The sequence below is a fragment of the Poecilia formosa genome, unplaced genomic scaffold (assembly GCF_000485575.1).
Source record: "Poecilia formosa unplaced genomic scaffold, Poecilia_formosa-5.1.2 Scaffold52, whole genome shotgun sequence".
In the NCBI taxonomy this organism is placed as follows: Eukaryota; Metazoa; Chordata; class Actinopteri; order Cyprinodontiformes; family Poeciliidae; genus Poecilia; species Poecilia formosa.
Genome location: NW_006799991.1, coordinates 2,225,639 through 2,252,459, shown reverse-complemented (window position 1 = coordinate 2,252,459; position 26,821 = coordinate 2,225,639). Strand labels below are relative to the sequence as shown.

Genomic DNA, 26,821 nt, shown 5'->3' with positions numbered 1-26,821 from the left:
CAGGGTTGATCAAATTTGTTATATTAGCTTTGCTAATATTGATATGAATTGAGTCATTATCATCTGGTAGATTTATTTGAAATGTTGTATTTTAATCACAGTCATCTAATTGCTCCTATATCTTAAAGTGTGAGTCGCATCATGAAGAGATTTTTTGGTTTGATTCATTTTACAAAGCACTTTTAAAGCACCAGGCTGAGAAAGTAAGAGCTCAGCTGTTGATGATGATAAAATCTTAATCTTTTTGAACATTTAACAGCAAATGTCAGCAGAGAAATAAAAAAATAAATAATAATAATAATAATATATATATATATATATATATATATATATATATATATAAAATAAAATGTTAACCGTAATCAAAAATAAAACTTAAATATTCAGCTTAGTGGGGAAAAATCTAAACTTCAATACATTTTTGGTTTATGTGTCTAATGTGAGGCTTCCAAGACATTTTATAGTCGAAAATTTATTTGATCTATAATTTTTTTTGTTTTCCATATTTATTTATTTTACTTACGTTTATTGACAATTCAAATCAAACCACTGTTTATTATTTTATGATGTCATTTTCTAAAAGCAGCTATAAAGACTCTCCAAAGCAAATTATGTTGGTATCAACTGAAGGTATTTTTAATTTCAGTTCCTTTGAGACTTTGCAAATGTCATTTATCCACAGTGTGAACAGTTTTGGATTGTAGAAATTGCTCTGCAGGGAGCTCTTAAATTAAAATTAGTCAGAAATGTGCAGAAGCTCTCAGCAGTGCCAAAATGCTTGTGTGAAGCGCAAAACGTTATTTAATTTTAAAACAATTTAAACATTTAATTTGACCCTTACTCTGTACAATTCAACAGGCAAACAAAGAATAATGGACAAAAATAAAAAAGTAAAAAATAAAATAAAGCTGTAGTAAATGACTGAAAAGTTCGGAAAGAACTAAATAGTAAAATATACAACAAATTTCCATCGTCAGAGAAAATGGTCCAGAAAATATTTACACATCTACAGGAAGCCAATAAATAAAACAAATCCTAACCACTTGACATGCATTACGTTACTTTTCCAAATGGTACCTGGTATCGGTCTGAGTGCGGTTCCTCAGATGGCCGAGACGGTGAAGTGGGAGAGCCTCCTTCACGCTTGATGTGCAGAGAAAGTGTTAGAGACTGAAATATGAGAGAAGAAATGAAATAAAGTTTTAAAAAAACTCAAGCGGAATGAAAGAAAACTGTTGCAACAAAAGTTCAAAACATGTCTTTGTGTTAATACCAAGGTGAAGAAATTAAACTGAATTTGTTACACATCACATGAGTGCATTTTATGTTGTTTATGACATGCCTCTTTTTTCCCCTCCCATACTGATTGCCTGACCAGCTGGGGCTGAAAGTTTAATTCTCTATCCTCAGTCAATGGCCCAGGTGGTCAAATAATTATTAGCTGAAATTTGAAACTAAATGCAACGTCTTGTCAAGTCAGCCATTTTCAGAATTTGACATGCAAAGCTTTAGGAATATCCGTGCAACATTTTAGTGACGCTGCAGAACATTTGTGGTAGATATTGCATCTCTGAGTTGCGATGCTCGTGCAGCAGAATTTTTCAACACATCTAAAAAACATCTGTGGTAAGGTGGTTCAGCTGGGGTCAAAATACAATGGCAGCTGGAAGTTGGAGTACTATTAAGTGCCCCATTGAAACAAATACGCAACAGTGTGACGAGTTAGTTAGGTTTAATGAAGGGACCACATATCTACTGACCTTCGATGTTCTTATGAGTTGGTCGTGCTGCAGTGCAGAGGGGCTAAAGGAGACACACAAAAAATAAAAGTTTTTATTTTGCCATACAAATAGAAAGACGACTGATATGTGAACAGCTTCTAATAAAGTACACAAACACCACAGGGATTATTTTAACACCAGCACTTTTACAAACTCTTGCATATACATTTGTGTTCAGGTCTGTGTAAGAACTCATTTCAAACCTTCACATTTCACGTCTGCCAACACAGATACTGTACCCTTACTCTCATACACTGTTGCTCTTTCTCTGTCTCACACACACACACACACACGCAGAGATCCGGAGTGTCCCTGTGGGCAAAGTTCAATTTGAAACCATTACTGTCCATGGAGCGGTCGTTAAGCAGATTTGGAGCGTAATGTCTTTATTGGAGGAATCATTCTTCTGGTTTAAGCAGCAGGTAATGCATGCGTCTAAATTTGAATTTTACACAGCAAGAGCCTCTCTCTGTGTGTGTGTGTGTGTGTGTGTTACTGAGTGTGTAGAGGCTCAAATCAGCCATTAGAAGGACATTATCATTATAGCCCGCTGTATGAGTTGTCGCCCAGAGGCCCAGGAAGGCTGTGATATGAAATATGTGAGGAACAATGAGGCGGCTTGTAAACACTACACACAGGTGACAAAGAAGATGAGAGATACCAGCGGGGCAGAATAAAGGAGGAGAGGCCTCTAGATACAAAACGTGTCAACATGAGTTATCTCATGGGAGCCGAACAGAGTGGAGACACAGTGATGCAAAACAGGAAGAAAAACCATAAACTGATAAATAGACAAAGTGAAAGCTTGGAGGGAAATGCAGAAGAGTCAGGAGGAGAAGGTACAGATGTGATCTGCAGGAAGGTCAGATGACAAAGTCTTTCATTTCAGTATTCAAGAAAATAATTACTTTAAGTTTAGCATAAGACTTTGCTACAGTTTGTTTGTAGTTTAATTAAAATAAAAGTACCTGATCTGTAGCTGGGCGAGTTTGGATAACTCCTGCTCCATGTGATCCTGCAGCTCTCCTGGTCGCAGCACGGCCTGGCAGACTGGACACACCGGGGCCTGAGTGTCGTACAGACCCTTCAACTTACCTGAGGAGGCCAAGGGAAGACAAAGCAGAGACGTTTACCTTCAGGAATAAACGATTTAGCATCGCAGAACTATTTCTTCATTTTCCTTCCACTTATTGAGTTTACATGATAAAAAAAAAAAAAATGGTTGTGGAGTGACATTAGTGGAAATGTTTTTGTTTTGTGATTACAGTTGTTGTTCAGGATTTCCTTGTCTTTTATTGTGAAACTGAATAAGTAAGATGTTGTAGAAATTATGACCTATTTATGAAATATTTAATGTTTGAGCATTTGTTTTTGTTTCATAAGATCTTGATTGTGTGATTTAGAAAGACAATACAAAATGCTTTAAAATTGGCCTACATTTTAAACCAATGCTCGATGAAATGTGTTTCAATAATGGTTTTAGTTAAAAAAATGGATTATGTCAACTGCAACATTTATCTGAAATTTAAGTGAAAAATAGCATCACTGGTTTTATATATAAATTTATTGACAAGGTTTTGTGTAAAAATCTTTAATTTAATGAAATTGAATTGGATGTTTTGTAGTTTCTCATCATATTAGAGTTTTGCTCATTTCATATCCAAACAAATGTAAATGGAAAACATGGGATGACGATTTTACGCAGTTTATTTTTAACTGCTTCAAAAACCAAAATAAATAAAAATTAGAAATTGAATATCTTATTCTGTAAACAGTCACCAGCGACCCTCCCGACCACACTAAAGGACAAGGGTGTATAGAAAATGGATGAATAGATGAAAACAGAGTCAAATAAATTGTTTTTGCAGGTTGTAGCTCCTTTTAAAAGTATTAATGCCTGCAGAGCTTTTCGCATTTAACCACCACAACTTTTAATGTAAAGAAAATGCAAACATTATTATTATTATTATTATTATACATTGTGTCACCGTGCAACCAGAAACATCTGCTGATTTTTATTAGGATTTCATATGATCAACACAAATGGTTACATAATTGATAAGTAAAAGGAAAATAATCTGATATTAATTCTTGCAGAAAATAAAAAAAACTGGTAAGTGCGATGTGGATCTATAAACTCAGACCCTTTACTCTGATTCCTCTAAATAAATTTCAGTGGAAAACCATCAGTGAAAGTTGTACTTGCAACGTGACGAAACGTGGAAAAGTTCATGGAGTATGAATATGTTTACAAGCCTCGCTAAATGAGGAAGAAATATTTAACCAATATGGATGTACATTTCACTAAATTACTTTAGCGTCCACTGTTATTTGCTCAGTTAACACCTTCCGTAGCTGAAGCCAGACCAGACTGTGCTTAGCAGACCATTAGTCAGTTTAAATGAAGGTAAAATCAAGCTGAACAGACACAAACACACCACCGCGGCCCCCTGCTGTCAGCATGTTGACATTATAGGCTGTCAGTAGGAACATTACCCAGGAGGGCCGCTCGGCCCATTGGGCCCTACTGATGGATTACTGCCATAAGCAGGCAGCCAGGAGCCTCAAGAGCTCTACTATATCAAGATTTTACCTAGTAAATGAGGTGATTTACTCCTGAAAGCCATCAATCATCAGGAGAGAGCCAGTAGGCATGAGGCACCTAATTTCCTATCTTCACAAGTTATGAAAAAGTGACAGATTTATTTAGGCAATCAAAAGTTTAACTCCTTGATTCAGATCAGTGAAATAACTTAGCATTCAAACACCGGAAGAAAATATAAAAACAGTTTGACCTGCCTCCTCCTCAAACAGACCAGCGAAACTTCAGACTATCTGTTGTAAAGACTGACATAAGTTGAGCTATGAGGCCCCATAATGAGGAGCCAAATGGGAGCAAATGGCCTGTAAATAAAACATGGGATGGAAAATAGAAATTGGAGTCAGGTGTCCTTGAGAGTGTGACATGTTTTCTGCCCATCACCACCACCCTGTCTCCCGATCCTCCCTCGCCTTTTTTGCATCCCCTCCTGGAAGCCCAAATGACTTTTCCCGACACGCATTGAACGTTCCCGGGCTTTCCGCGCTCCGCCGCCCGGAACACGCAGGCATCAGTAAACAATGAAATCTGTGTGGTGAAATTGAATTTATAACCACATTACCTGCACAGATAACGTCTCTAAATGGCGCCGCGATAAGAGCAATGGGATTTGATTTTGAGGTGTTTTATTGGTGCCCTTTTTGGATAAGCCTCCCCCTCTTTTTCTCTGTTTACAGCCTCCCCTGCCCCCCCATGCACCATCCATCCGCCACCTCTGGTCCTCACAGACATCCGTTTTAATGGTGTGGGGGACCAGAGTGTTTGTGGTTTGGATGCAGAGATGAATGTGTGTTGGTGTGTGTACATACTTTCCCTACTAGACGCTTGTAAGCACTAGTTGTTGGTTCATGAGTACCTTTTCACGCGTCTCCACCCCTTCGCTGCCCTCAGCCCTTGCCCACATAAAACCTGTCAGTATTAGTCAACCTCAGCCCCTCTTCAGCCTGGGGGGTCTGAGACACACAACAGGGGCTGTAAAACCTGCCTGCGGGGCTTGTTAACTGTTCCCTCACTACGGCAACTGGCTCGGATGGATTGGCCCGCTCTCTCTGGGATGTGCTGAGTTTGACTGGCCCATCTCCAAATGGATTCTCTGTCTCCATGTCTGATTCACTTTTTTCTCTCTTTGTGTCTCGCCAGTTCAAGACCTTGTTTCCTGACTGTCTAGGATTTTTGTCCAGTTGCCGTTTTCTCCCACAGCCCTCGTGGGAGAAGGCCTTTTCTCTGCTTCTATGAAGGTTTTGCACCAGCATTGTAAAATGCTTTGACGGGAGTTCTCTGATTTGAGTTACTCCGCCGTCCACTAGTTGACAAATACAGACAAGAAGAAATACGTTCACATCATTGATACAGATGTGCAGAAATTCTAAAAAAATAAGGTAATCTTCATTGTAGATAAATAAACAGTAACAAATAAACTGGACTTTAACTTTATTTAGTTGGTAAAGGATCCAGTTGAAGAAATTATTGTAATCTTTCCGGTTTTTTTAAACTTCAGATGACAAAACTGCTGGTAGCCCTGGAGTTGATACTTTATACAATCCTCTTTTGCAAATAGTGAAGCAACTTTTCTTCTTTCATGATATTTCATGAGGGTTAAAGACACAGAAAATAGAAAATTTCCCCATTTTTCTTTGCTAATCTCTTAAACTCTCTTGTCTATGATGCATGATTTGATCTGATTTTGGTTTGGGCAACAAGATGGCTACAAAAAAAGGATGATTATATGACCACGTTCTTTATTGAATAAATGTTATGTCTTGAGTCATTATCCTACTGAAAGACTCAATGATGAGCTGTGAATAGTTTAAGGGGAGAGGACGACTGATTAATATTCTTTTTTAATTATCTTATTTCTGCAGCCTTTAAAACAGAAATAGACAGATCCCCCACCCTACCAAACAGTAGGCCTGGAAAACATTTCCAAATCACGTCTGTTAAGAAGAGGTGCGTGCATTCTGTAATTTATAGACTAAAATTCACAGTGTTCTGCTGCGTCAGAACCAGAACAATTTTGTTTATTTATTTTTCATATTGAAGACCGATCGATCATTTGAACATTGATTCTCTGGTTTAAAAGGTATATGTTACAGACTAGTTACAGCAACAATTAGCAAACACCTGGTGGAAGTGAGTATCTGTTTCTCAGTCCAATGAACCTAAAGATGATTGTAAACGGCTTAATGGAGGAGTATTGTGTGATGACGTGCTGTGTCAGAAAGAGCAGGAGTGTCTTAAAGAGAAAGAGCCTAATTTCAATGTGTCAATTGATATATACAGCATTTTTAAAGAAACCAAAGGTGACAGTTACTTGATTTTGCTATTAAATAACTATGTGCCTGAAAAACGCATAATACTGCCCTTTTAACTAAAGATACTTTACAAAATATTTCACTTTTAGATTATGCAGCTGCAATAAAGGATTATTTTAAGGCATTTAATGCCAACAAAATTGTCTACTGCTGTATGTGCCAATATTATTTGCTCAACAGCAAAATACACAGCCTACTAATTAAACACATAGAGCTCAATTCACTACATACAGCTTTAATTCACTGTGAGTATAAATTTCTTTGGGCACAACACGGGTATGCCGTTGGATCATCCAAGTTATCCAGAGCATCATGAGATTACAAAGTTTATCTGGTGGAACGAAAAGACCTGGTGTCCTCTTCTTTTTCCCCTCGTGTGATTGATGGTCAGGACCTGATTTCTCTTGTTCTGCAGCCACCCTAGAACAGACAGACGAGAATCCTGCTGACAAATCCTCTGAGCATCGAGTCCCCCCGAGGCCATGGGTAATGGCCGATGCCAGCACCCATATGACGGCTGCCAGTTCTGCTGATGCAGACGGAGCGGAGATGCCTAACATGACCTTTAGTGAATGCCACATCACATCAGGCCTGGATGTCACCCACTGACATTATGCCGGGGCATGAAAAGGCTGTTCTGGAGGGGGAGACGTGGTGACGAACATACCCCGGGTGACAAACCTGTGGACGTGGTGTAACTCTGATTGACATGAGCTGGATGGGGCGGCTTTGAATGGCAGGGGACACACAAGAAAGCGTGAAGAGAAAGCTCTGGCTTTTCATTTTTTAAGCATAGGGTAGGTCTGGTCTGGGGTTTTTTTCTTTGTTCACTGGCAATAAAGTGCCGAGACAATTCACTCCAAATGGCATCATTATTCCAATCATCAAACAATTCTCTAAGCACATCAGAAATCCCTCTATAAACCCATAACAAGCAAAGACTCTATATAAGCAGTAGGCGTGCAAGGATTGGTAGGGGGGGAGTAAAGTTAACGCTTGGCGGCCAACGCTGCAGTGGTGGGTAGGGTAGGCAGGTCCTTGGCACACTTTCAGAGGATATGGAGGGCTATAAAATCCTCTGGCTCCTGCCACACCTGTACTCCACCCTACGCAGCGGCCTGCTTCCTATTTAAAAGCATCACATGCAGGATATTAGTCAGGGGTTTTAGCCGGCTGTGAGGTAGAGCGAACCTCTGAAGCAGAGGCGGAGGGGGGGAGCAGGGGAAAGTATGCAGGCCGCCGTTTGTTTTTTATTGGGGAAATAATGGCCTATTGAGAGGTTGGGTATTTAATGAGCAACATAATAGGCCCTGTAGTAACACATCTGCTATGAGCAGAGTCATTTCCGCAGCTTTCAAAGACTGCAGCTCAAGCCTTTGAAACAGCAAGTCCAGTTGCTTTTGACTTAGTCCTCCTACATATCTGCTTTTTATCATTTGAAGAATTGCTACACCGGTAATGCACAAAAGGACAAATCTGCTGCTGGGCACCGTGTTCAATCCTAACAACGTTCTCTCCTCTCCTGGCTTGACCCCAAATCTCTCACTGTCCATTGTAATTCTGCCATTCCTCATAACACCCCAACTACTCCAATCAATTGTGTTTAATGTATTAAAGACACTCACCGCAACCTTTGGCTCCTACACAAATCAATGCCTCGTTAGACCACTAATGATCGTTCATTGACTAATAAGATCTGTATCAACCTCTTGTGGAACATTGATTGGCCTTTGGCCTTTGTAGTGCCTGGTGCTTATGAGGACAGCGGGAGCCGTCACATGTAAGTCGGGGGAGTCAGATGATGAAAAAGCTTCGGGTGGGAATGGATGGGAAGCCTAAACTCCAAATAGACTCATTCTGAAGCACCTCAGGCCAAAGCCCTTTTCTTCTGGCCCAACAGATCAATGGACATAACCTCTCTGGCCACAGGTCAATCAGCACACAAGCTCAACATTTCTCTCGCTTTCATTCTTCTTCTTTCTCTCTCTCATCTTCTCCGTTTATTACGACAATTGCTCCATCTAGTCGGGCGTGGCTCCGCATATATGTGTCCTATCATCTCGGTGACTCAGAGTTGACTGGGAACCTGTGCGACTGTCTCTGTGACCGTGTTTCCCTTCTCGTAGCCCTGAGGGCAAAGATCGAACCCTGCCTCTGCTCCGTTCCAAACAATCAATCTTGTCCTCATTGAGATGCATGGCTCAATGATCTCTGATAGTGACTTCCACACAGGAGGGAGGGAGTGAAATCCAGGGGAAATTTAAGGCTGTTCTTGTCTATTTGTTGCAGTATGAAGCTACTTACAGCAGCTTTCCAAAAGTATTCACGCCCCTGAACATTTTCATATTTAGTCACAAATACAAAATTCCAAAAATATTATTGGGATGTGTGGGACAGACCAATATGTATTAGGGCCTAGTAGTGATGATATAAAAAGAGAAAATTAATAGGGCTGATCTGGGTGTAATGTAATGTCACTGTTAATACATTCATTCTGTGAAGACCTAAATATATTGGGCAATCCAGGGATTCAACCAATTTCTGAAAGAAAGCCATAAAGAAGTCCAGGTTGCAGTTTGACTTGAGCCATATCGAGGAATCGGCAGTGATGTGGAATAAGGTGCTTGGGTCAAATGAAACCAGAATTTAACTTTCTGGCCTGCATTCAAAATGGTATGAGAATATGGAAAATAAATCACCCTAAATGCACCAATCCCACTATGAAAAATGGTGGCAGTATCATGCTGTGGAGATGGTTTTCATCCGCGGGGATGAGGAAGCTGGTCAGAGTTGACAGGTAGATGAATGGAACTAAATACAAGACCAAGAGTCTCTCTGAGACTAGGGTGGAGTTTTACCTTCCAGCCAATAACTGAACAGATGGCTGCATCAGATGATTTAGACCAATGCATATATTCATATTCAGAATGGTCCAAAGTCAAAATCTAAATTCATATGAAGATCTGAGATAATTTGACTTAGATCAAGATGTTTTGCAAAGAAAAATGCACAAAACACTTCAGTCCGTAGATGTGCAAACCTGGTAGAGATGTAGGGCCATCACAGGCCAGGACGTATGTCTCTGTGGGATAAAAATGTAGAAACTATTGAAAACTGTGTTGTCACAAATCTTTTTAATAAAAGTGTTTGAATCTCCACTTCCATTCATTGTCTTCTGTCTATCCAAGATCAGGCCATAGAGTCGACGTCCCCAGCAACATCTTCCAGATCATTCTGAGGGATCCAAAGGCATTTCCAGACTAGATGGGGTGTATAATCCCTCCAGAAACATCTGGGTCTTCCCAGGGGTCTCCTTGAAGTGGAACATGCTTGAACAACCTCCAAAGAGTGGCACCCAGTGGGCATTGTGATCAAATACCCAAACCACCTCAACTGACTTCTTCGCGCTTCTCGCTCTATCTCTAAGGTTGAGTTCAGCCACCATCCAGAGAAAGCTCTTTTGGCCATTTCCTTTCTACCATCACTCACAAACAAAACACCTCTATACTTAAGTTCCTCTGCTTCTGATAGAAACTGAAACCCAACTCAGAGAAAAGTCCATCTTTTTCCAGTCAAGGACCCTGGCCTCAGACTGAGAAGAGCTGACTCTTCAGTCCACCTCTTTACCTTCATTTGATGGATGTACAGATGGATGAATGTTGTTTTCATAGAGGAAGAGTTAAGCTCTATTTAATATATAAAATAGGATAGACAGAAACAGGTCTCCCTCCTTCCTCCTGTTTTTTTTCTATTTCTAGGTTTGATAGAGTGATGGGGGCAGATGCATTTTCAAGAGCTGTTTTTCAATCCTGTCAAAGACGTGAACCTTTACAAAAGTAAGTTTTATGATTTATGAGTTTCACTGTGTTTCAAAATTATATTTAGCAAAACTTCAATATAAAATAAATACATGGTCAAATATGAGGGAACTTTATGCATTAGATTTTTTCTAATAATTACAGTCCTTAATATGGACTGTAATATTCTTTTTACTGTTTTTGTTTTTTTTATCCAGTATAACCCTAACTTTTCATCATATTTTACTACATTTCACTATAGGAATTACCCAATGTGTACAAACATACTGTGAGCTGCACTCCTTGACACATATTGATGCTGTCACTCCTCTTTAGAGTACAGCAAAGGTCCTACCAATACCTGCAACCCGCAGCAAAACTCACTGTCAGTTCTGATATACCTGTGTGTCATTTTACAGACAGAGAAGAACTCTGACTTTAACGTGATACAGTGAATCTATGCAACTGGATGTAACAACATAAAGAAGAGCGTTTCATCAAGATGTTTCATAAGGTTCAAAGAATACAAAGACACTGTAGTGATCCTTGTTTTGGTCAAGTTCCTTTTTGATTTGTGGGAAGAATGATCTTGACCGTTCAAAGGTTAAGTGTTACCGCTCGGTCGCTAACTCAATTGCAGCCCAGCGTGTCGCAGCACCGGGTTGACTGCAGCTCGGCATTTCCTCTGGGTCCTTTCAGAAATCACACAGAGACAAACAGAAGGCGTCTCAGGTTCAGTCTGGACTGTTTATGAAGAGGGTTTCACTTTAATATCGCACTTTGTATGTTTAGAAGCTCCATGTCCAGATTTAGGCCACAAAGCTACGAGGGAAAAAGCAGAAAAAGATCATGGTTTTGATTGTGTCAGGGCTTGGTGATCAAAATGACATCATTTAGCCTCCATTGTAGGCGTTTAGTCTTTGGTCCTGGCAACAGTATGGAGGGTTACAGCATCCTAGGCAATGGGATCTGACATAACTTGAGTGCCTTGTAAAAGTCTTTGTACCTTTTAAACTATTTCACATTTTGTCACATTACAAACAAAATGCTATGATTTTTATTGGAATTTTATGTGTCAGACCAACATAATGCAGCGCGTAGTTACAAAGTGGAAGGAATATACTATTTCTAAAATGTGAAATCCCAAAAAAGTGTGGTGTTCATTTGCATCCAGCCCTTTTTATGATGATATCCTAAATTAAATCCAGTGCAACCACGTGTCTTCAGCAGTCACCAAAGCTGCTCTGTGAAGGCCTCAGAGTTTTACTGGAGAATATTGGTGGACAGACAGCATCTTGAAGACAAAGGAACACACCGGATAGGTCAGAAACAAAGATTTAAAATAGTGTAAAGCACAGGTAGGTCATAAAATAGAAATTGGAAAGTGAAAGAAAGCCATAAGAAGTTATTAACACAGCAAAGTTTTGACCAGGCTATGAGTTTTGGAAAACAAGCACTGTCCATAGCCCTATAAACACCGTTGCCATTGTGAAACATGGTGGTGGTTGTATTATGCTGCAGAGATGCTTTTTGTCTGCGGGGAAAAGGAAATTGAGTTTATGAGAAGATGGATGAAGTTGAGTGAAAGACAATCCTGGAATTAAGCCTGTTAATAAAATTCATTAAGGTTTCTGGTTTGAATACTTGAGCAAGGTAATTTAACTTCTTATTCTTGTTTTCTCCTTCCTGTTTCAGCTCTAAGCTCACATCATGTACATCAAAATACCGCCCAGATACAGCTGTCCGTCAGAATTAGCAATGTCACACAGGCTCACAAAGTCAAGGACAGCAATGTGTTGACCTGTCATTCATCCTGGTGGCATCAACCTCCACTGAAATAATATACAGAAGTCTGTCGTTCTCTGTTAGGTTCTCAGGCCGTCCACGTCTTTTTCTATTTTTTAAATTTTTTTCTGTAATGTTTAGATTTCATATGTTAACCGAGTCTCAGATAGATACCAAACAGATAAAACACAAAATAATGATAATAACAAAACATAGATTGACATCCAAATACAGATCATCATTACCTTATACCTACGATTTGTTTACGTCATTCTCTCTGTTTCTGTTTCTCCTTTGTGCTTATTATTCCCACTTCTCCTCATCACATTTCTCATTTGCTTTTCCTAGTTTTCTCTATCTGTCAATTAGTGGTTAATACTAAATAAATCAGGCTATCACTGTTGCCCAGACAAACAGGTTCAAGAGTTTACCTCTGCCAAGACTAATTGATACAGAAGAATTTACCATTTCTATTTAGTAAATCAGATTTTAAAGGAAGGAATTCAACCTAGAGCACCCTCCATACCGCTCCATTAACTTGAAATGGACACAGACTGAAACCACCACATAATATTTTACTCTGAAGACACCCACCTGCTGTGCATTTTTACAGCAGACGGTGAGATTAAACCACATTCTTGCTCCTGCTATCAAGTAGGTGAGGCATGCTCTGAAAAACAGGTTTTCCAGACGATTTTGAGAAGTTACAGTACAGCTGCTGTAGAAGATTAAAGTGGGTAGTTAAAAAAATTGAACTTGTAGAAACTGCTCCCAGTGCGTTTCCTATTGCATTCCTATAATTTCCTATCATTTCACTTCAGTAGGTAAATACAGTAGGTGTTTACCTGCAGGGATGCACAGGAGAAGATGGCATACAGTAGGACACAAATAACATATGAATTACACAAAGAATATATTTTTTTTTCTTTGCTATAACTGCTACAAATAGTTCATTTTAGCAAAGATCCAGTGATGTAACAAAAAAATTAAATCCTGAGGGCAGTAAAAACATACCCCCCCACCCCACCCTTTTCTGGTTTGGCATATTATCCTTTCTGCAGAGAAAATACACCAACCTGCTTTCCTCTCACACACCTGTCCCTCATGCACTTTGTGCTGTGAAGGTGAGCAGCAGAAAGCTCAACCATTAAGGATCAGGGAGAGACTAAGAGCCAGCATGACTTCAAAGCATATCTAAATCGCTGTGTTCCCCAACACAATCTGCTTGATTTGTAATAAGAAGGGGCCCCACATGGGACCTTGGTGGTAGGTAGCATGTGAGCAGACCCTCAGTGAGAAGTCTTTGGGGATTCAGACACCACCTCTCCTCATCCGTCCCGTTACTACAGATAATCTTCAAGATAACATCTGATACTGTCAGAAAGGCTCTGTTGACTGCTGCTGGTTTTGGTGAACCGCAAGCACCTGGTGCAGCTTGATACACCTGTGTTTGGGTTAGTCACACTTCCTAAAGAATGGTATTGTGTCTGCCTGGATAAGCAAGAAATAGTGGTCAGATGACGATGGATTTTATCTTCAAAAGATGAGAGGATACAAATGATTGAACAGCTTATCTTAAATGAAACAAATGCACATACACACACAAAACCGTGAGCAATCAAAAGAAGCAAGGACATCAAGATAAGCACCTTGGGCGATAACTTAATGCATCGTACATTAAATCTTTATGGATTACTGTTTAATACGCCAGCAGATTTCTTGCACTCCTGCTTGTAATGTTTTCATTTGTCTCACTTATTCCAGTTCAAAATTCCAAGATTTTCAAACATTTTGGACATTCGAGTACGTAGATTAAAAAAACTACCGATCTGGGGTTTTATCATCTACATGCTCCTCATGAAACAACACAATGGTCAAATGGTAAATTTTAATTTCACTTCTTTTTTTTTTATGATATCGAGGCTTTACTTTGAAATCTATGTCACTTAGAGTTGTCAGATATATGCAGGAATACCGTATGTTAAATACAGATTTTTCAATCACAGTTTGTTTGTACAAAATTTTAATTAGTTTCAATGAGTTTCAGTGGTGTTTGACAGCTAAAGTAGGGTCCGTTTAAAAAACAGAGTTAGCTTAGAACCCTGATCTATGATTATCTGACGAGAAGACAGTAATTTTAATAATAATACAAATTGTGACAAGTTAAATCAAGCATAAAATGTGTCATTTTAGTGTTTTATCCATTTATGTCTACTGCTTTGAAATTATGGTAACAATTTTGATAAAATACACAATAAAATACATTTTGGAGGTTAATTCAAGACCTGAAATTTGTCTGTGTTTGTTCCTAACTCCAACTTTTATCATAAAATAAAAAAGAATAAAATGGTAAATAAAGTCAAAATCATGCATTATCATCAACAACCCCCACAAAAGAGCAGAGGAACTAAAGAAGTTAAATTGCACTGTCTTTTTATGACAAAGTGGACCTGGATGTACATATTTATAAAACACCGTCTTATCTGCATAACCAGATGCTTTTCACCTCTCCATTAGGAATCCGACATGTTGTTGTACCACTGAAATTTATTGCACAGCAGTATTTACAGCCTGCTAAGAACAAAAGTGAGCAGTAAATATAGTTTTATTCATGTTGTCTTCTGTGGCTAAAGGCCACAACATCCCTGTGTGCTGAGTGATGAATCCCACCATCACACACACACTGACACCATTCAGAAGAAGACAAATTAGACTGGAAGACTAGAAACTACAAATCATGTTGCTTCCAATCTTGTGCCTCCGACATGGGGCAGAAACACGACTGCAAACTTCTGAGTGTGTGCCCAAATATATCACTTACACACAGCGCTGTAGCCGTGGTGAGCGCAGCGCGCTGCAAGCCCCCTGTCGCTACGCCCCTCTGATCCCCCCTCCTGTCAGCAAACACGGGAGAACAAAGAGTCCAGTGGCAAAGCCAGCGGGTATAGATCTTCCTCCCTGTGTTCTCACTCAGCGGGGTCACAGAGGCGCTGCTCACAGTTCAATCTCCTCTACTTGAATGATCAGGAGCTTTTGAGCTGCTACTAAAGAACCTGGGTGCTCTCCAAGCCTGCGGGGGCATAAACCGGGCCGCCCAGAGAAAAATGCATCCAGACATGAGCAAAACACAAGGTACGAAACCCAAAACAGAGTGTGTGTGTGAAGAAAAGCACTTCACATTTAGAGTTAATCCTGAAAAGCAGAGGAAGTCTTTATGAGAGTCCAAACAAATATTAGTTGTTGTTGTTTTCTTCTCTACAAACACTACTGAAATGTATTTTCTCTGAACTGTTAATTGCAGACAAGGTGAAAACTTTTTGAACATGAGTTTATGTAGCAGGGCAATAGGCTAAAATAGCACAATCTTTATTGAAACCATCCACATCAAGCATCCTAATTATTCAGTGATTGATTAGTAATTGCACTAACAAGGGTCACGACCGAGACAATGGGATGTTTAAAGAGTCTCTTCTGTCTTTCAGGCCCGTGGAGCTACAGTCGCCCCGCCGAGCACCGCCTGTGTGGTCTATGGGGGACAATTAGCACAATCTCCATACTAATGGCACCCTGTAATGGACACTGCTGAGCCAGCTACTCACTGTGTTTGTGCTTGACTGTTTGCATATGCAAGGTTGTGTGAGGGAATGCTTCCATACGCGCATGTATGCTTCAGCATCACTGCCCTTCCTGTCCTCACAGTCCTCTGCACCGAACGTCCAGCGCTTATTATGGTTTCTACATCAGCAGCTGCTGTGCAACTGTGCAGATGTATTGGTAGCAGGTAGCTTGATTTTTACAGTTCTGAACCCCTTCCGCCATCCTCTCAAGTCGCGCCTGTGGCCTTGATCCACCGCCACTCATTAGCACAATAATAAAGAGTTGAGATGACACGTAAAAGGTTATATAGTGCTGGACTGCTGTTTTCCTACCAATTATCAGAGCTGTGATTTATGGCTCAGGCCCAGTGCTATTCTCTGAAGAGAACTGGGGGAGTGTTTACACCCTGACACGTCAGGGTGAGGGGGTCAATCCTGGTAAACTTTGACCTATAAGGCGGAGGTGCCCAAAAGGTGATCGGAGCACGCCAATACATTTGAGCTCCACTTGAAGTGACTCGATTGATCAGTGGGTCTTTGGGATGGCACTGTTAGAAATCTGGATCCTGTATTCACCAACATATCTGAACTGTAACATGAACAAGTTTGTGTGTTGAATCATTTTAATGTTGTGTTTCAGAATTTGTTGACAGCTTATTCATACAGATACGTTTTTAGATGAAAGCTGTTGTAGATATGTTAATGCATCTAAGAATACGCTTTTCATTCAAGTGGATGTCACCATTTTGTGCATAGTCTATGAAGAAGGGTGTGAAATCCTCAGTGTACTGATTTGCGGGTTACTTTTGCTGAGATGTGTTGTTTTATTTTTTTTTTCTACACTTAATTATCTTCAGATTAAAGTCTGATGCACCTTACAGTCTGCCGGTGCCACAAGAGTTCAAAAGTGTGCTAATCAGTCACATGCCATGCCATGGCAGCTACTTCAAGCATTCAGCTTACTGAGATGAGTCTGTCGTCTTGCATTTTGTGTAAAGAAGTTTATTTCAGTCATTAAAGTCTTCAGTCTTGATCTTGGACTCAGAGAAAATGACTTTTGAGTATCTCTGGCTCATGCACACAATTTTCTGACATGTCTAGAGTAATCCATGACACTCTGATGCAGCTAGTGAACAAATAGTGTATGCTACCGTGTCAAATGCATCGAAAGGCGCTTCTGGAGAGTCATTTACTTGAAGCAGAGTAGCTTCCATGGTTATTGAAACTCAAGACAGATATGCAGTAGTGATGGAGGGTATAAATGACAAAACTTTTACCCTACATCCTGCTAACAACCTCTCCGATCCATACTGTTGCATTTCATTCAGAGGAAAAGCGCAGTTCTCTGTATCAGTGTGTCGGGATTTAAAATGACAGTTATATATGTCTGCTCACAATAGTGTAAACTTTTGCCTGTCTGTAACGAATCCATTCTGCAACTCCCTCGAGACGTCTTTCTCTAACTCCAATCACTTTGAAAAAAAAAGAAGAGGAAAAAATGGCACATTTGACAATCAACAAGGGCTGTCAGTCCTGCTCATCAAGCCACCAAATGATGTCAGAAAGTCGTGTATGTGCGCCGCGACACCCTCACGCCTGGCATGCTCTCAGCGCATTGGCTTTTGTTAAGATCCGCCACAGCAGGGAGATCCGCAACAAGCACAACTGACATCCTGTAATGAGGTCTGCGTTTGACAGTAGGCATATACAAAACATTGCACTCATACTTTGTGCCATATATTAGATATGTAGGTCTCTGGTTTCCACCCAAGCATGCAGAATTGGTGTGGTCTCGCTGTCTGTCGGCGCTGTTCCTCAGCGGCATGTGTTTAACCCCAGAATGTGGCCTTCCTGCCCTCTCTATCTGCCTGACTGATTTGTTAAGCTCCGGGGACAAGGCGGAGGATGTGTATGTGTGTGCGTGCATGTGTGTGTGTTACTTCTAAACTACATGGGATGAAATCCACAGAAATACCGCCTTTAGCTTGAGCTTTTTTCCTATGCACACACACACACACACACACACACACACACGATGCCTTTGATGTGAGATCAGAGGCAGCGATGATGCAGGTCGATCAGGTGCACAGAGAGAAATGCAGAGGGAAGCAAATGGAAAGAAAGGTAGAAGGAAAGATGGCCTCCGATGAAACAAGGCTGTTGTTTTAACAACCCCGGGGCTCTGCACTCATTACACCCCTCTTCTTCTCTTCCTTTTTCCCCATCTCCCTTTTCATGCCTGAGCTCCAAATATCTCTGCACACGTGAAGGCGGAGGCCCAGGCAGCACTTTTAAAATTTCTTTGTAAACAATGCATCGACCATCTAACAGGTGCTGATCACAAACAGTTGACCTCTCAGTTTACTAAATACGCACATTTTCTCCAATGAAAGTCCAAAAAAAACCCTGCAAGAATTATAAGAGAGCAGTCTTTCATCGACAAGCAGTGTGATCCTGCTTTTTTAAATGGATAGGAAAAACACACACAAACAGAGCATACAACAAACCTATAAATCTAAGTACGAGAAGAAAATCCTGTGTTTTCCCTTTTTTTCCATCCCTAAGAAGACACAGGGAAGGAGGCAAAAAGCTGAGAGGGCTTTACCCTCCTGCCAGGATAAAAGCCTCTTTTACTTGGGAGAACATTAGAAGAACAAACTACCGTCGCAACAGGAGGGGGAACAGTCAACCACGGCATGCTCACAGATCAAAAACAACCATCGTTATAACCGCGATGCTTTCCTCCCTGAGTGCCTACAATCGAGACGGACACGATCAGTGTGGTCAGAGAAAGAGCTGGCTGCAGATGATGCAGATTTACAAGCTGCAGAAACATCTGTCCAGTAAAAAAAAGCAAATCTTCATTGCATTCTGGTGTATTTTTTAAGTTCCTTTTTTATTATTATTATTATTTAACTCGCCAACATTTTCCACGAAAGTGCAAACCGAATTTAGTTGGAATCCCTGAGGTAAAAGGAGAATTAAATAACCCATATGTTAAAGCTGACTGTCATGCACGGCTGCATGGAGAGCACATGTGAGTCGACCTGGTAAGAGCATGCACAGTGATAATAATAGCAAGCTGCAGATACTATATGTGTATGCATGAGCATTGAGTGGTTGCTATTGATCTCTTGTGGTCTGGTAGGGGGATGTAAACACTGTGTCTTTCAACAGGAAGCCCTGGTCAATACCAGCAGTCAACAGCAGCCTGACACAGAACGCAGCGCCCTGTTAACAAATCGGCACACAAGGAACAGACTGTGCGTGAGGGGAGTCCTACAGAATACTTCTGCTACAATAAGATTAGCAGAAATAGCCTTGCAGACGCACAAACACCAGTAGAGCATTTCCACATTTTGCCATGTGACATGTAACCCTAACACTAGTGGGACAAGTTTTTCTGGAATTGTATATGAGTGAACAACAAATAGTGGGCATTTCTACTTACCCTCCTTTTCTACAAATACAGCTGCAAATGTTTGGGGTTATATTTGTACGAGATATTATCCCGTATAAAAGGGGATATATCACGTGTACGTCTAGAGACCCAAATTTCTGCCTTTTCCAAAGGGGCCAGATTTGCGCAGGCAAGAAACAGAAGCATTAACAACGTCATTAAATTGCACAAAGGTGGACACAATTTACTAATTAGGCAACTTCTGAAGTCAGCTGCTGCATAAAATTTTACGTCAGATTAAAAAGAGCTGAATTCATGTGTGTGCCGTACTTTCACATTATCATTGAAAATAGTTCACAGTTGTGGACTGCTGCGTTGATCAATCATGAAGTAAATAGACGCTCTGTGTTTGTTAAGTCAGAAAATGTGGAAAAAGGTCAAGATAAATATTTTTGCAAGGCTTTGTGTGGAATTAAGAATATTTCAAAGCAACACTATTTTCTATACTAACAGTTTTATATGCAGCAAAATTTTGCAATACATTAAAATTCAGACATTAAATAACAGATGTAAGCTGTGTTTATAACCAGATCTCGTCCCGTCAAACCTCACAGTGGAGATAATCCATGAGGCTAATCTAACATGAATACATGCAATATTGATTCTGGAGGGAAGCTGCACTCCTTCACCAACAACCCATGAATAACTGACTATGGAGAACACTTGCGCACAGAGCAGTCATGCCTAATTGTTTCCCTGCTATGAACTTCCTGCAGGATTTTACTGTCAGTAAGGTGAAAACCAGGTGTGTGTCTCAGAGATTTCTCACCCTCAGGAAACGACAGCTGCAACAATTCTGCCTGACAGGTAAATACAAAGTCATAATCATGATAATCGTACCACAACGCTGTTTTTTTTTTCTGATTTAAAGAAGCAATACACAGGAGAAATAATTATGCATATGGCAGCAAAAAAATAAAAAAAATCCATGTGTCTTTCAGCTGGTCTGTTAAACCACATGCAAGATAAGAACACAAACAAAACTCAACTGAGTGTGAAACAAGGTCTTGTTATTCTGTTCTGTTCTCCAGTGGTCATAGCATTTAATAGCTGCAATAGTCTAATAAAAGTGTTTGTTTTTCTTAATTGGGTTGAGTAGGAAAGTAAATTTCTTCAAATGTGCAGAAGGCTGTGATGTGAAAAGTAAAGAATTTCCTTCCACGTTTTGTAGTTTCATTAAGTAAGTGCTTGTTTATGCTAACAATGTCCACTCGTATCTGTGCAGTGCTGGTCTGTGTGAAAGCAGCGCTTGTAAATGTTGCATTTGTTAGCCGCTTCTACCGGCTGGACGTTTAGGTTCTACTTTACAACAAAAAGTGGCTCTCGCACATCTGGGTCCAGTTATCGCAGATCACACTTAGCTTTGCCTCTGCTGTGAGTTGCTGACACACACATACACACACTCATTGGAGCAGTCTGTGGCTGGCCGTGGCGTCTTTTTTTGCCACTCGGCTCCCCGAGCTTCCTAAACTCGTGTTTCTGTTAAAAGGAACGTTTTCATTCCAGCTCAGGCCTGCGGCGGAAAAAGCATCTCCCCGAGGAAAATAAGCATGATTCGCTCCAGTGGAGACATCTGCCCTTTGAAAGTGAGCATGGCTGTTTGAACAGCTGTCAGAGCACACTGAGCATCCCAGACCCTTCCCTGATAAAAACAGAGGACAGGGGAGTCAGGGATGGGGAATGTCGACAGAAGAAAGACCCCAAACGGACAGGAAGAGACAGCCACTGGCGATGGCACACAAGGTGGGCGGGAAGAAGTGTCATGTACCTGCTTGTTGTCTAGACTGACAGGGAAGTGTGGGAGAAAAATACTAAACATGGTCAAATATCTACACACTGCTGTGAACTGGAAAAATTCCTGCAGGTTTCCTCATAAACTGGAAACAGAATAAAGTTATAAAGCTGATCTCTGAATGTAGTCAAGTCAAGGCAAGTTTATTTCTATAGCACATTTCAGAGACAAGGCAGTTCAAAGTGCGTCACATGATCAAAACAACACAGCAGCCAACCATGAAACAGGCAGCAAACATATTTTGTCAAATGCCATCATAAAAAGAATCATCATCAAACACATGTCAGATATATCAATCAACATTCTAGCTGTTTTTGTTCAAATGCAACTTTAAATAAATGGGATTTTAGCCTTCCTTTAAAGGAACTCAGTGTTTCAGCTGTTCTGCAGTTTTCTGGAATTTGGGGAGCATAAAAACTGAACACTGCTTCTGCACGTTTGGTTCTGGTTCTGGGGATGCAGAGCAGACCAGAACCAGAAGACCTGTGAGGTCTGGAACAACGACGGGTCTGTGACATGTTCATTCAGTGATTTATAAACAAACACAAACGTTTTAAAGTCTAATCTCTGAGCTGTAGTGTAAGGACTGTGGACCTGGGATGATGAGCTAAATTTTCTTGGTTTTAGTGAGAATGCCAACAGCAGCGTTCTGGATCAGCTGCAGAAGGGCGACTGGTTAGTTAAGGAGAGCTGACTGCAAACTGGTGGACTCTAAAATCTCAACCCTACATCTGAGCTAACTTTAATTTCTACAGCTCTATTTTATATGTTCCTCACACACACACACACACACACACACACACACACACACACACACACACACAAAAATAGGGATACGCCAACCAATTTACCACAGAATTGGCTCATTTTTACCTGTTCATCTGTCCAGAGACTGGCCAATTAAATACTCAAAAATCAGATTTTTTCTTTTTTTTTTCTCACATGCCCAGGTTTGCCAAGGTTCCTCTTGAAATTGAGATCTAAATAAATCTCAGTGGGGTTTTACTTGGTTAAATAAAGAAAATAATAAAAAATAAATTTAAAAAAAAGAACCCATTTTAATGTATAAATGTGGATAATTTTGTAATAACCCAGTGTAAGTGCAGGATCCAGGTTCCTGGGCAAGAACCAGTGCCGGTTTCTTGCCCAAACAAGTTTCCTTTAAGAATGCACAATATTATAGACTTACAGTTAAATAACTTTTGTCCTTTTGTTTCTTCTAAACAGTGCATTGTTTCTATAAATTACTTCTTCCATACAAAACGAAATATTCAAAATGTTGTAGACCTAAATGTGACAGTGTAATAGAGTCACTAAAATAACATGGAAACAAGGAAGAGGGTGCTTACACCTTGCTGCTAAACTTACTGTGCTTGAGGTCAAAGATCTGGTTTGAGTGTTTGACATTATAATTTTAGATAGCTGCATATTGGTTATTTATTATTTACCTATCTGATCATTTAAAACGACTTAAGAGTGATATCGTTTGCTATTTTTCGTTAGAAACATAAAATACGGTGTTATCAAAACATCCATTCAGTAGAAAATGAAGACATGAATGTTTCGCAAGAGGTCCTGTAAATCCTGGTGGTATAAAGTCCAATCTGGGTACTTAGAATAAAAAAGAAAAAGTAAAAAACTGAAATTGGTCTCAGCCAGCAATAGCCTGATCGGTGCATTCTCTAACAAAATGCAAAAACTTCACACCTACAGCAATTTCACAGATGAAGTAAAGTTTATATGAGTTAAATGTTTCTTTTGGCTTAAGTTTGCGGGCTCAGTGTGAATTTGAAGACCTATTGTTGCTGCTGTGTCTGAGGAGGCGAAACTCTTGCACTCAAAGAAGATTTCAAGCTTAACACTTAAGACTTTTGCTCCTGAAGTGACTGTCTGTTGCCCAGTCAAGAGGAACAAGTGTATGTCAGCCTTAGAAAAGTGCAGGGAGCTCAATTGCATTAAAGCTCTTAGTTTGCCTGAGCTCCAATCTAATTGGATAAAGCTGGAAAAGCAGCTTCCAATGTGCATGAATCCCCTTCTTTTACTCCTGATATTTTTTTCCATATATTTGTAGGAGCAATACTCCTTGTTCTCCTTCACCCTGACTTTTGTCCTTGTCAACATTCCCCCCAAATGAGGCTCCCGAAATCAGGTGGTTGGGCATGCATGCATGAGCGCAGCGTAGCAAACTCTTTTTTTTATTTTATTTTATTTTTTTTAATATCAGACACACCTCTCACACCAGCATGCCGGCTCGGCTGGTTGGCTGGCATCTTTTCTTTTCCTGGCCTTATTAAAATTCCATATTGAGATTCCCCGCTGCCACTCCGCCTCCCCGGCCCCCGTCACTCAACCACCAGCCGGCGACAAAAATCAGCAACTTTCAACAAAGACATGCACATATGCAAAGTGACACACACACAATCCAAACTTTTCTTAAGACAACTCATCCCTGCTACCAGCCTTTATGTGTGGGATGAAAGTTTTCTTTAGGTGGAGTGTGTGAGAGCGCAAACGCAGTCGCACCCCCAATCCCCTTTTCGCCTCTCCTCACTTCTTCTTATTGTCATTATTTTCGATGGTGTCCCCCTCTGATCTCCCGAGCCTTTTGGGGTGCTCTCTCTCCCTCTCTCTCAGCTCTGTCTTGTCCCTTTCATCTGTCAGGCGCTCCCCTCGGCGGCCGCCGCTGAAGGGGGTTTGATTTCCCATCATGCCTAGCATCGCCTCCACTGACTCACTCCCTTCCCGTCATCCCTCTGAGGCGAGAGTTGTGCCCCCGCGTCGTTGGGCAATTATCCCCGGGAGTAATGAGGAGCGTCTCTCCCCTGTGCGCCACGCTGACTGACACCTCTCCCACTCATTTGTCAACAAATCAGACGGCTGGTGTGGGCGACCGTATTGAGCTGAGGGTTGTCGTTGGTAGGGAAGCTCGGGCTGAAGCACATCGTGCGTCTCTATCTCTCTGTTTCTCTCTCTCCTCCTCCATCCCTTCCTCCCCGTCTCTGCCACCTCGTTATCTCTGACAGGGTGTCACTCGTTCCCGCTCTCACTCCTCCCGTGTCAGCCCTGCATGTACTACCGTATATTTGTGTAGAAAAGCCAGACTTCCAATAGGCCTAATGGTCATATGTGGCTAATGATCACTAAACTGAATGAGTGTCACTGTTCAATCTATTTGTGTCGAAGTCGGCCGGAGACGGGCCGAAGTAAACAGCCGCCTAATTAGACAATATTCTCTCGGATGCAGCTGTGGAGGATGTGTTCATGTCAGGTCACGGGGAGCATGATGGTTAGGATCATAACCAGTTCTATTCTCGGTGGTAAAGACATGAGTTGAGTGTCAGTGTCTGAGTTACACAGATAAAGCATGTATCAGATGTTTTTCTTCCTCTAAGTTGAGTGTGTCTACTCACTGTGCTCTTTGCGCTCCTCCGGGCTGGATGAAACCTCGCCGTCAGACAGCAGGCCGGACATGGAGAACAACTTCCTCCCTGCCTCCTCCCCAGCCTTCAGGGGCCCAAAGTCAAACTCTTTACCCTCCACTTCCGGGAAGCAGCCCTTCAGCCTCTTGGCTGGGGTGAAGGCCGACTGGTAGCCCCCGGATTCCCTCTCCTCTTGTGGGGAGGCGAAAGGCCGGAAAGCCCCCAGGCCGCTGTGGTTGAGCATGCCCAGGGTAGAGCAGTCCAGGTTTGGAGGGGTGAACTGAGGGTGGAGATGGAGCAGAGACGTTGGGAAGTCCCGGGACGGGAAGGTGCCTGACATGGGAGCCTGACGCTGGTACATGGAGGTGAAGGTGTAGGAGGGTGAAGGAAAGGGGAGGTGGAGGTCCTTTTCCACAGAGACCGGGACCCCAAAAGGCCGGGGTGCCTGGCAGGGGACGGAGGCGTCTCTGCCGGCTTCTGCTGTGGATGCCAGGACCATGAGGGCCGGGGAGGCCAGGGGAGTCGGCAGATAGGAGGGGTTGTCCATCTTAAAGGGGCGGTGGAGATCCATTCACCTCCCTGCTGGCGGTTCTGAGGCAGAGAGCGGGAGAAGGCAGGTTGTCAGACGATGACTCACCCAAGAGGTTGTTAATAATCTTTCAGTTCGTCTGGGAACATAATTTAATCCACAACAACAAAAACACAACATTTCAATAAACTAAACAAAGATATAAGCTTTTTTTTTGTTTTTAAATAAACCCTATCTTTAGTTTGTTTTGGTCTGTAACCAAACAGTTTGATTAATTCAGTTTTATGTGAAACTGTTTCAACTTTAGAGGTATTTTTTTTTAATCACAGCTTTTAAATTTAATTCCAATAAAATAAAAATAAAAAAATATGGACTGGACAAGGCCTGCAAAGTCTGTAAATAATTATGACAAAATAAATTGCCAATAAAACCTGCAAATGTTAACCGAAAAGTGAGATCTGACCTATGGAATAAAGTAATTTCTGAAATGTGTTATGTTTTTAGTAAAACTTGAACATTTTAATCGATTCAGGACGTTTTAAGAAATTATAAGTCTGATAATAAAAGGTTTTCCAAAAGTATTACAGTGATACAGCTCAGTGTTTTTAACTGTAAGCTGCTTAAATTAGAAAAAACATAAAGTTGTATAAGGTTGTGTACAATATACACGTAAATCATGAACGACTTCAAAATCACTAACTTGTGAATTAAATGTAATTAGTTCACGAGATTAAAAAAAAACTAAATTTATACTTTTCTTTCTTGAGTTAGACGGTTTTGTCTTTTGTTCCTGGGAAAATAAGTTTCTCAAACAGCGTATTTTTTTTCCCCCATAATACACTGCGCATATTTTTGTACAAATGTGCTATATTTGTAATGTCTCTTTACAAATAAAAGGGCTAAAATAATTACAGATATCCTTCTTCTTCCAGTAATTTCTCCTTTTTTTTCATTAATATCTTTCAAAACAGCATAAAAGTTTCCTTCAGCAGCGACAGCGCACTGCTTAACTCGGAAACCAGCCGCCAGAACAGAAAACATGACAATCAAATCACCAATTAAGGCAATTAAAGCAAATGAAGCTGTAATCAGTCGTGTGATCACGACCCATCAGTGCGTCGGCACTTACCGTGATGAAGTTCCCAAAGCGCGGCTTGGTTCGGCTTCACTTCTTCCCCTCTGAGTGCTTTCAACTTTTTTTCTCTTTCTTTTTTTTTTTTTTTTTTTGTTCAGAGTCGCGACACTTTCTCCACAAGCACTACAAAAAATATGCATATAAAAGAAACAGGAAAAAGAACAGCGTGGCAATGCGGAGAGGGCTTTCTCTGTACTCCTCCAGATGTTTGCGTGTTTTTTCTCCGTGAAGAGCTGAGACGTGCGCAGCTCAGAGCCGTGCAGCTGCTGCGTGTGTCTGACTGTGCGGGATGAAGGCAGCGCTGAATGGACTGGCTGCGGGTCGCTCTCTGTCTCTCTTGGTCTTTGCGCTCCGTGTGACAATCACCCCCCTCTTCTTTTACCCTGCCCTCTTTCTCTGTAGCCCCCCACACGTCTCCCCCTTCTCCTCCACCCTCCTCTGAGACCTGCATGCCTGCTTGTGGACACATGCAATCTTTTGGCCCCACTAAAGCTGAAACACCTACACCCAAACAGTCCGAACGTAAACACATCTTTGGCAGGAGAAACTTTAAAGTTACCTGTCAGATCCTGTTGTAAAACCTTTCAGATTCAATTAAAAATACAATTTGTCACAA

The 26,821-nt window shown here is 41.0% G+C and overlaps 1 protein-coding gene across 5 annotated transcripts in view; it reads right to left on the bottom strand.

Annotated features, from left to right (window-relative positions):
* rnf220b (ring finger protein 220b) overlaps positions 1 to 26,592 on the bottom strand; it is a 35,872-nt gene extending 9,280 nt beyond the window's left edge. For all 5 annotated transcript variants that reach the window (XM_016671814.1, XM_016671815.1, XM_007552752.2 and 2 more), the window contains exons 1-5: positions 26,200 to 26,592; positions 24,533 to 25,132; positions 2,750 to 2,876; positions 1,761 to 1,803; positions 1,078 to 1,170 (exon numbers count right to left, since the gene is read on the bottom strand). In XM_016671814.1, the coding sequence (XP_016527300.1) occupies positions 1,078 to 1,170; positions 1,761 to 1,803; positions 2,750 to 2,876; positions 24,533 to 25,112 (843 nt within the window). In that variant the 5' untranslated portion in view covers positions 25,113 to 25,132; positions 26,200 to 26,592. The remainder of the gene's footprint in view (positions 1 to 1,077; positions 1,171 to 1,760; positions 1,804 to 2,749; positions 2,877 to 24,532; positions 25,133 to 26,199) is intronic.
* Between the last annotated feature and the right edge of the window lie 229 nt (positions 26,593 to 26,821).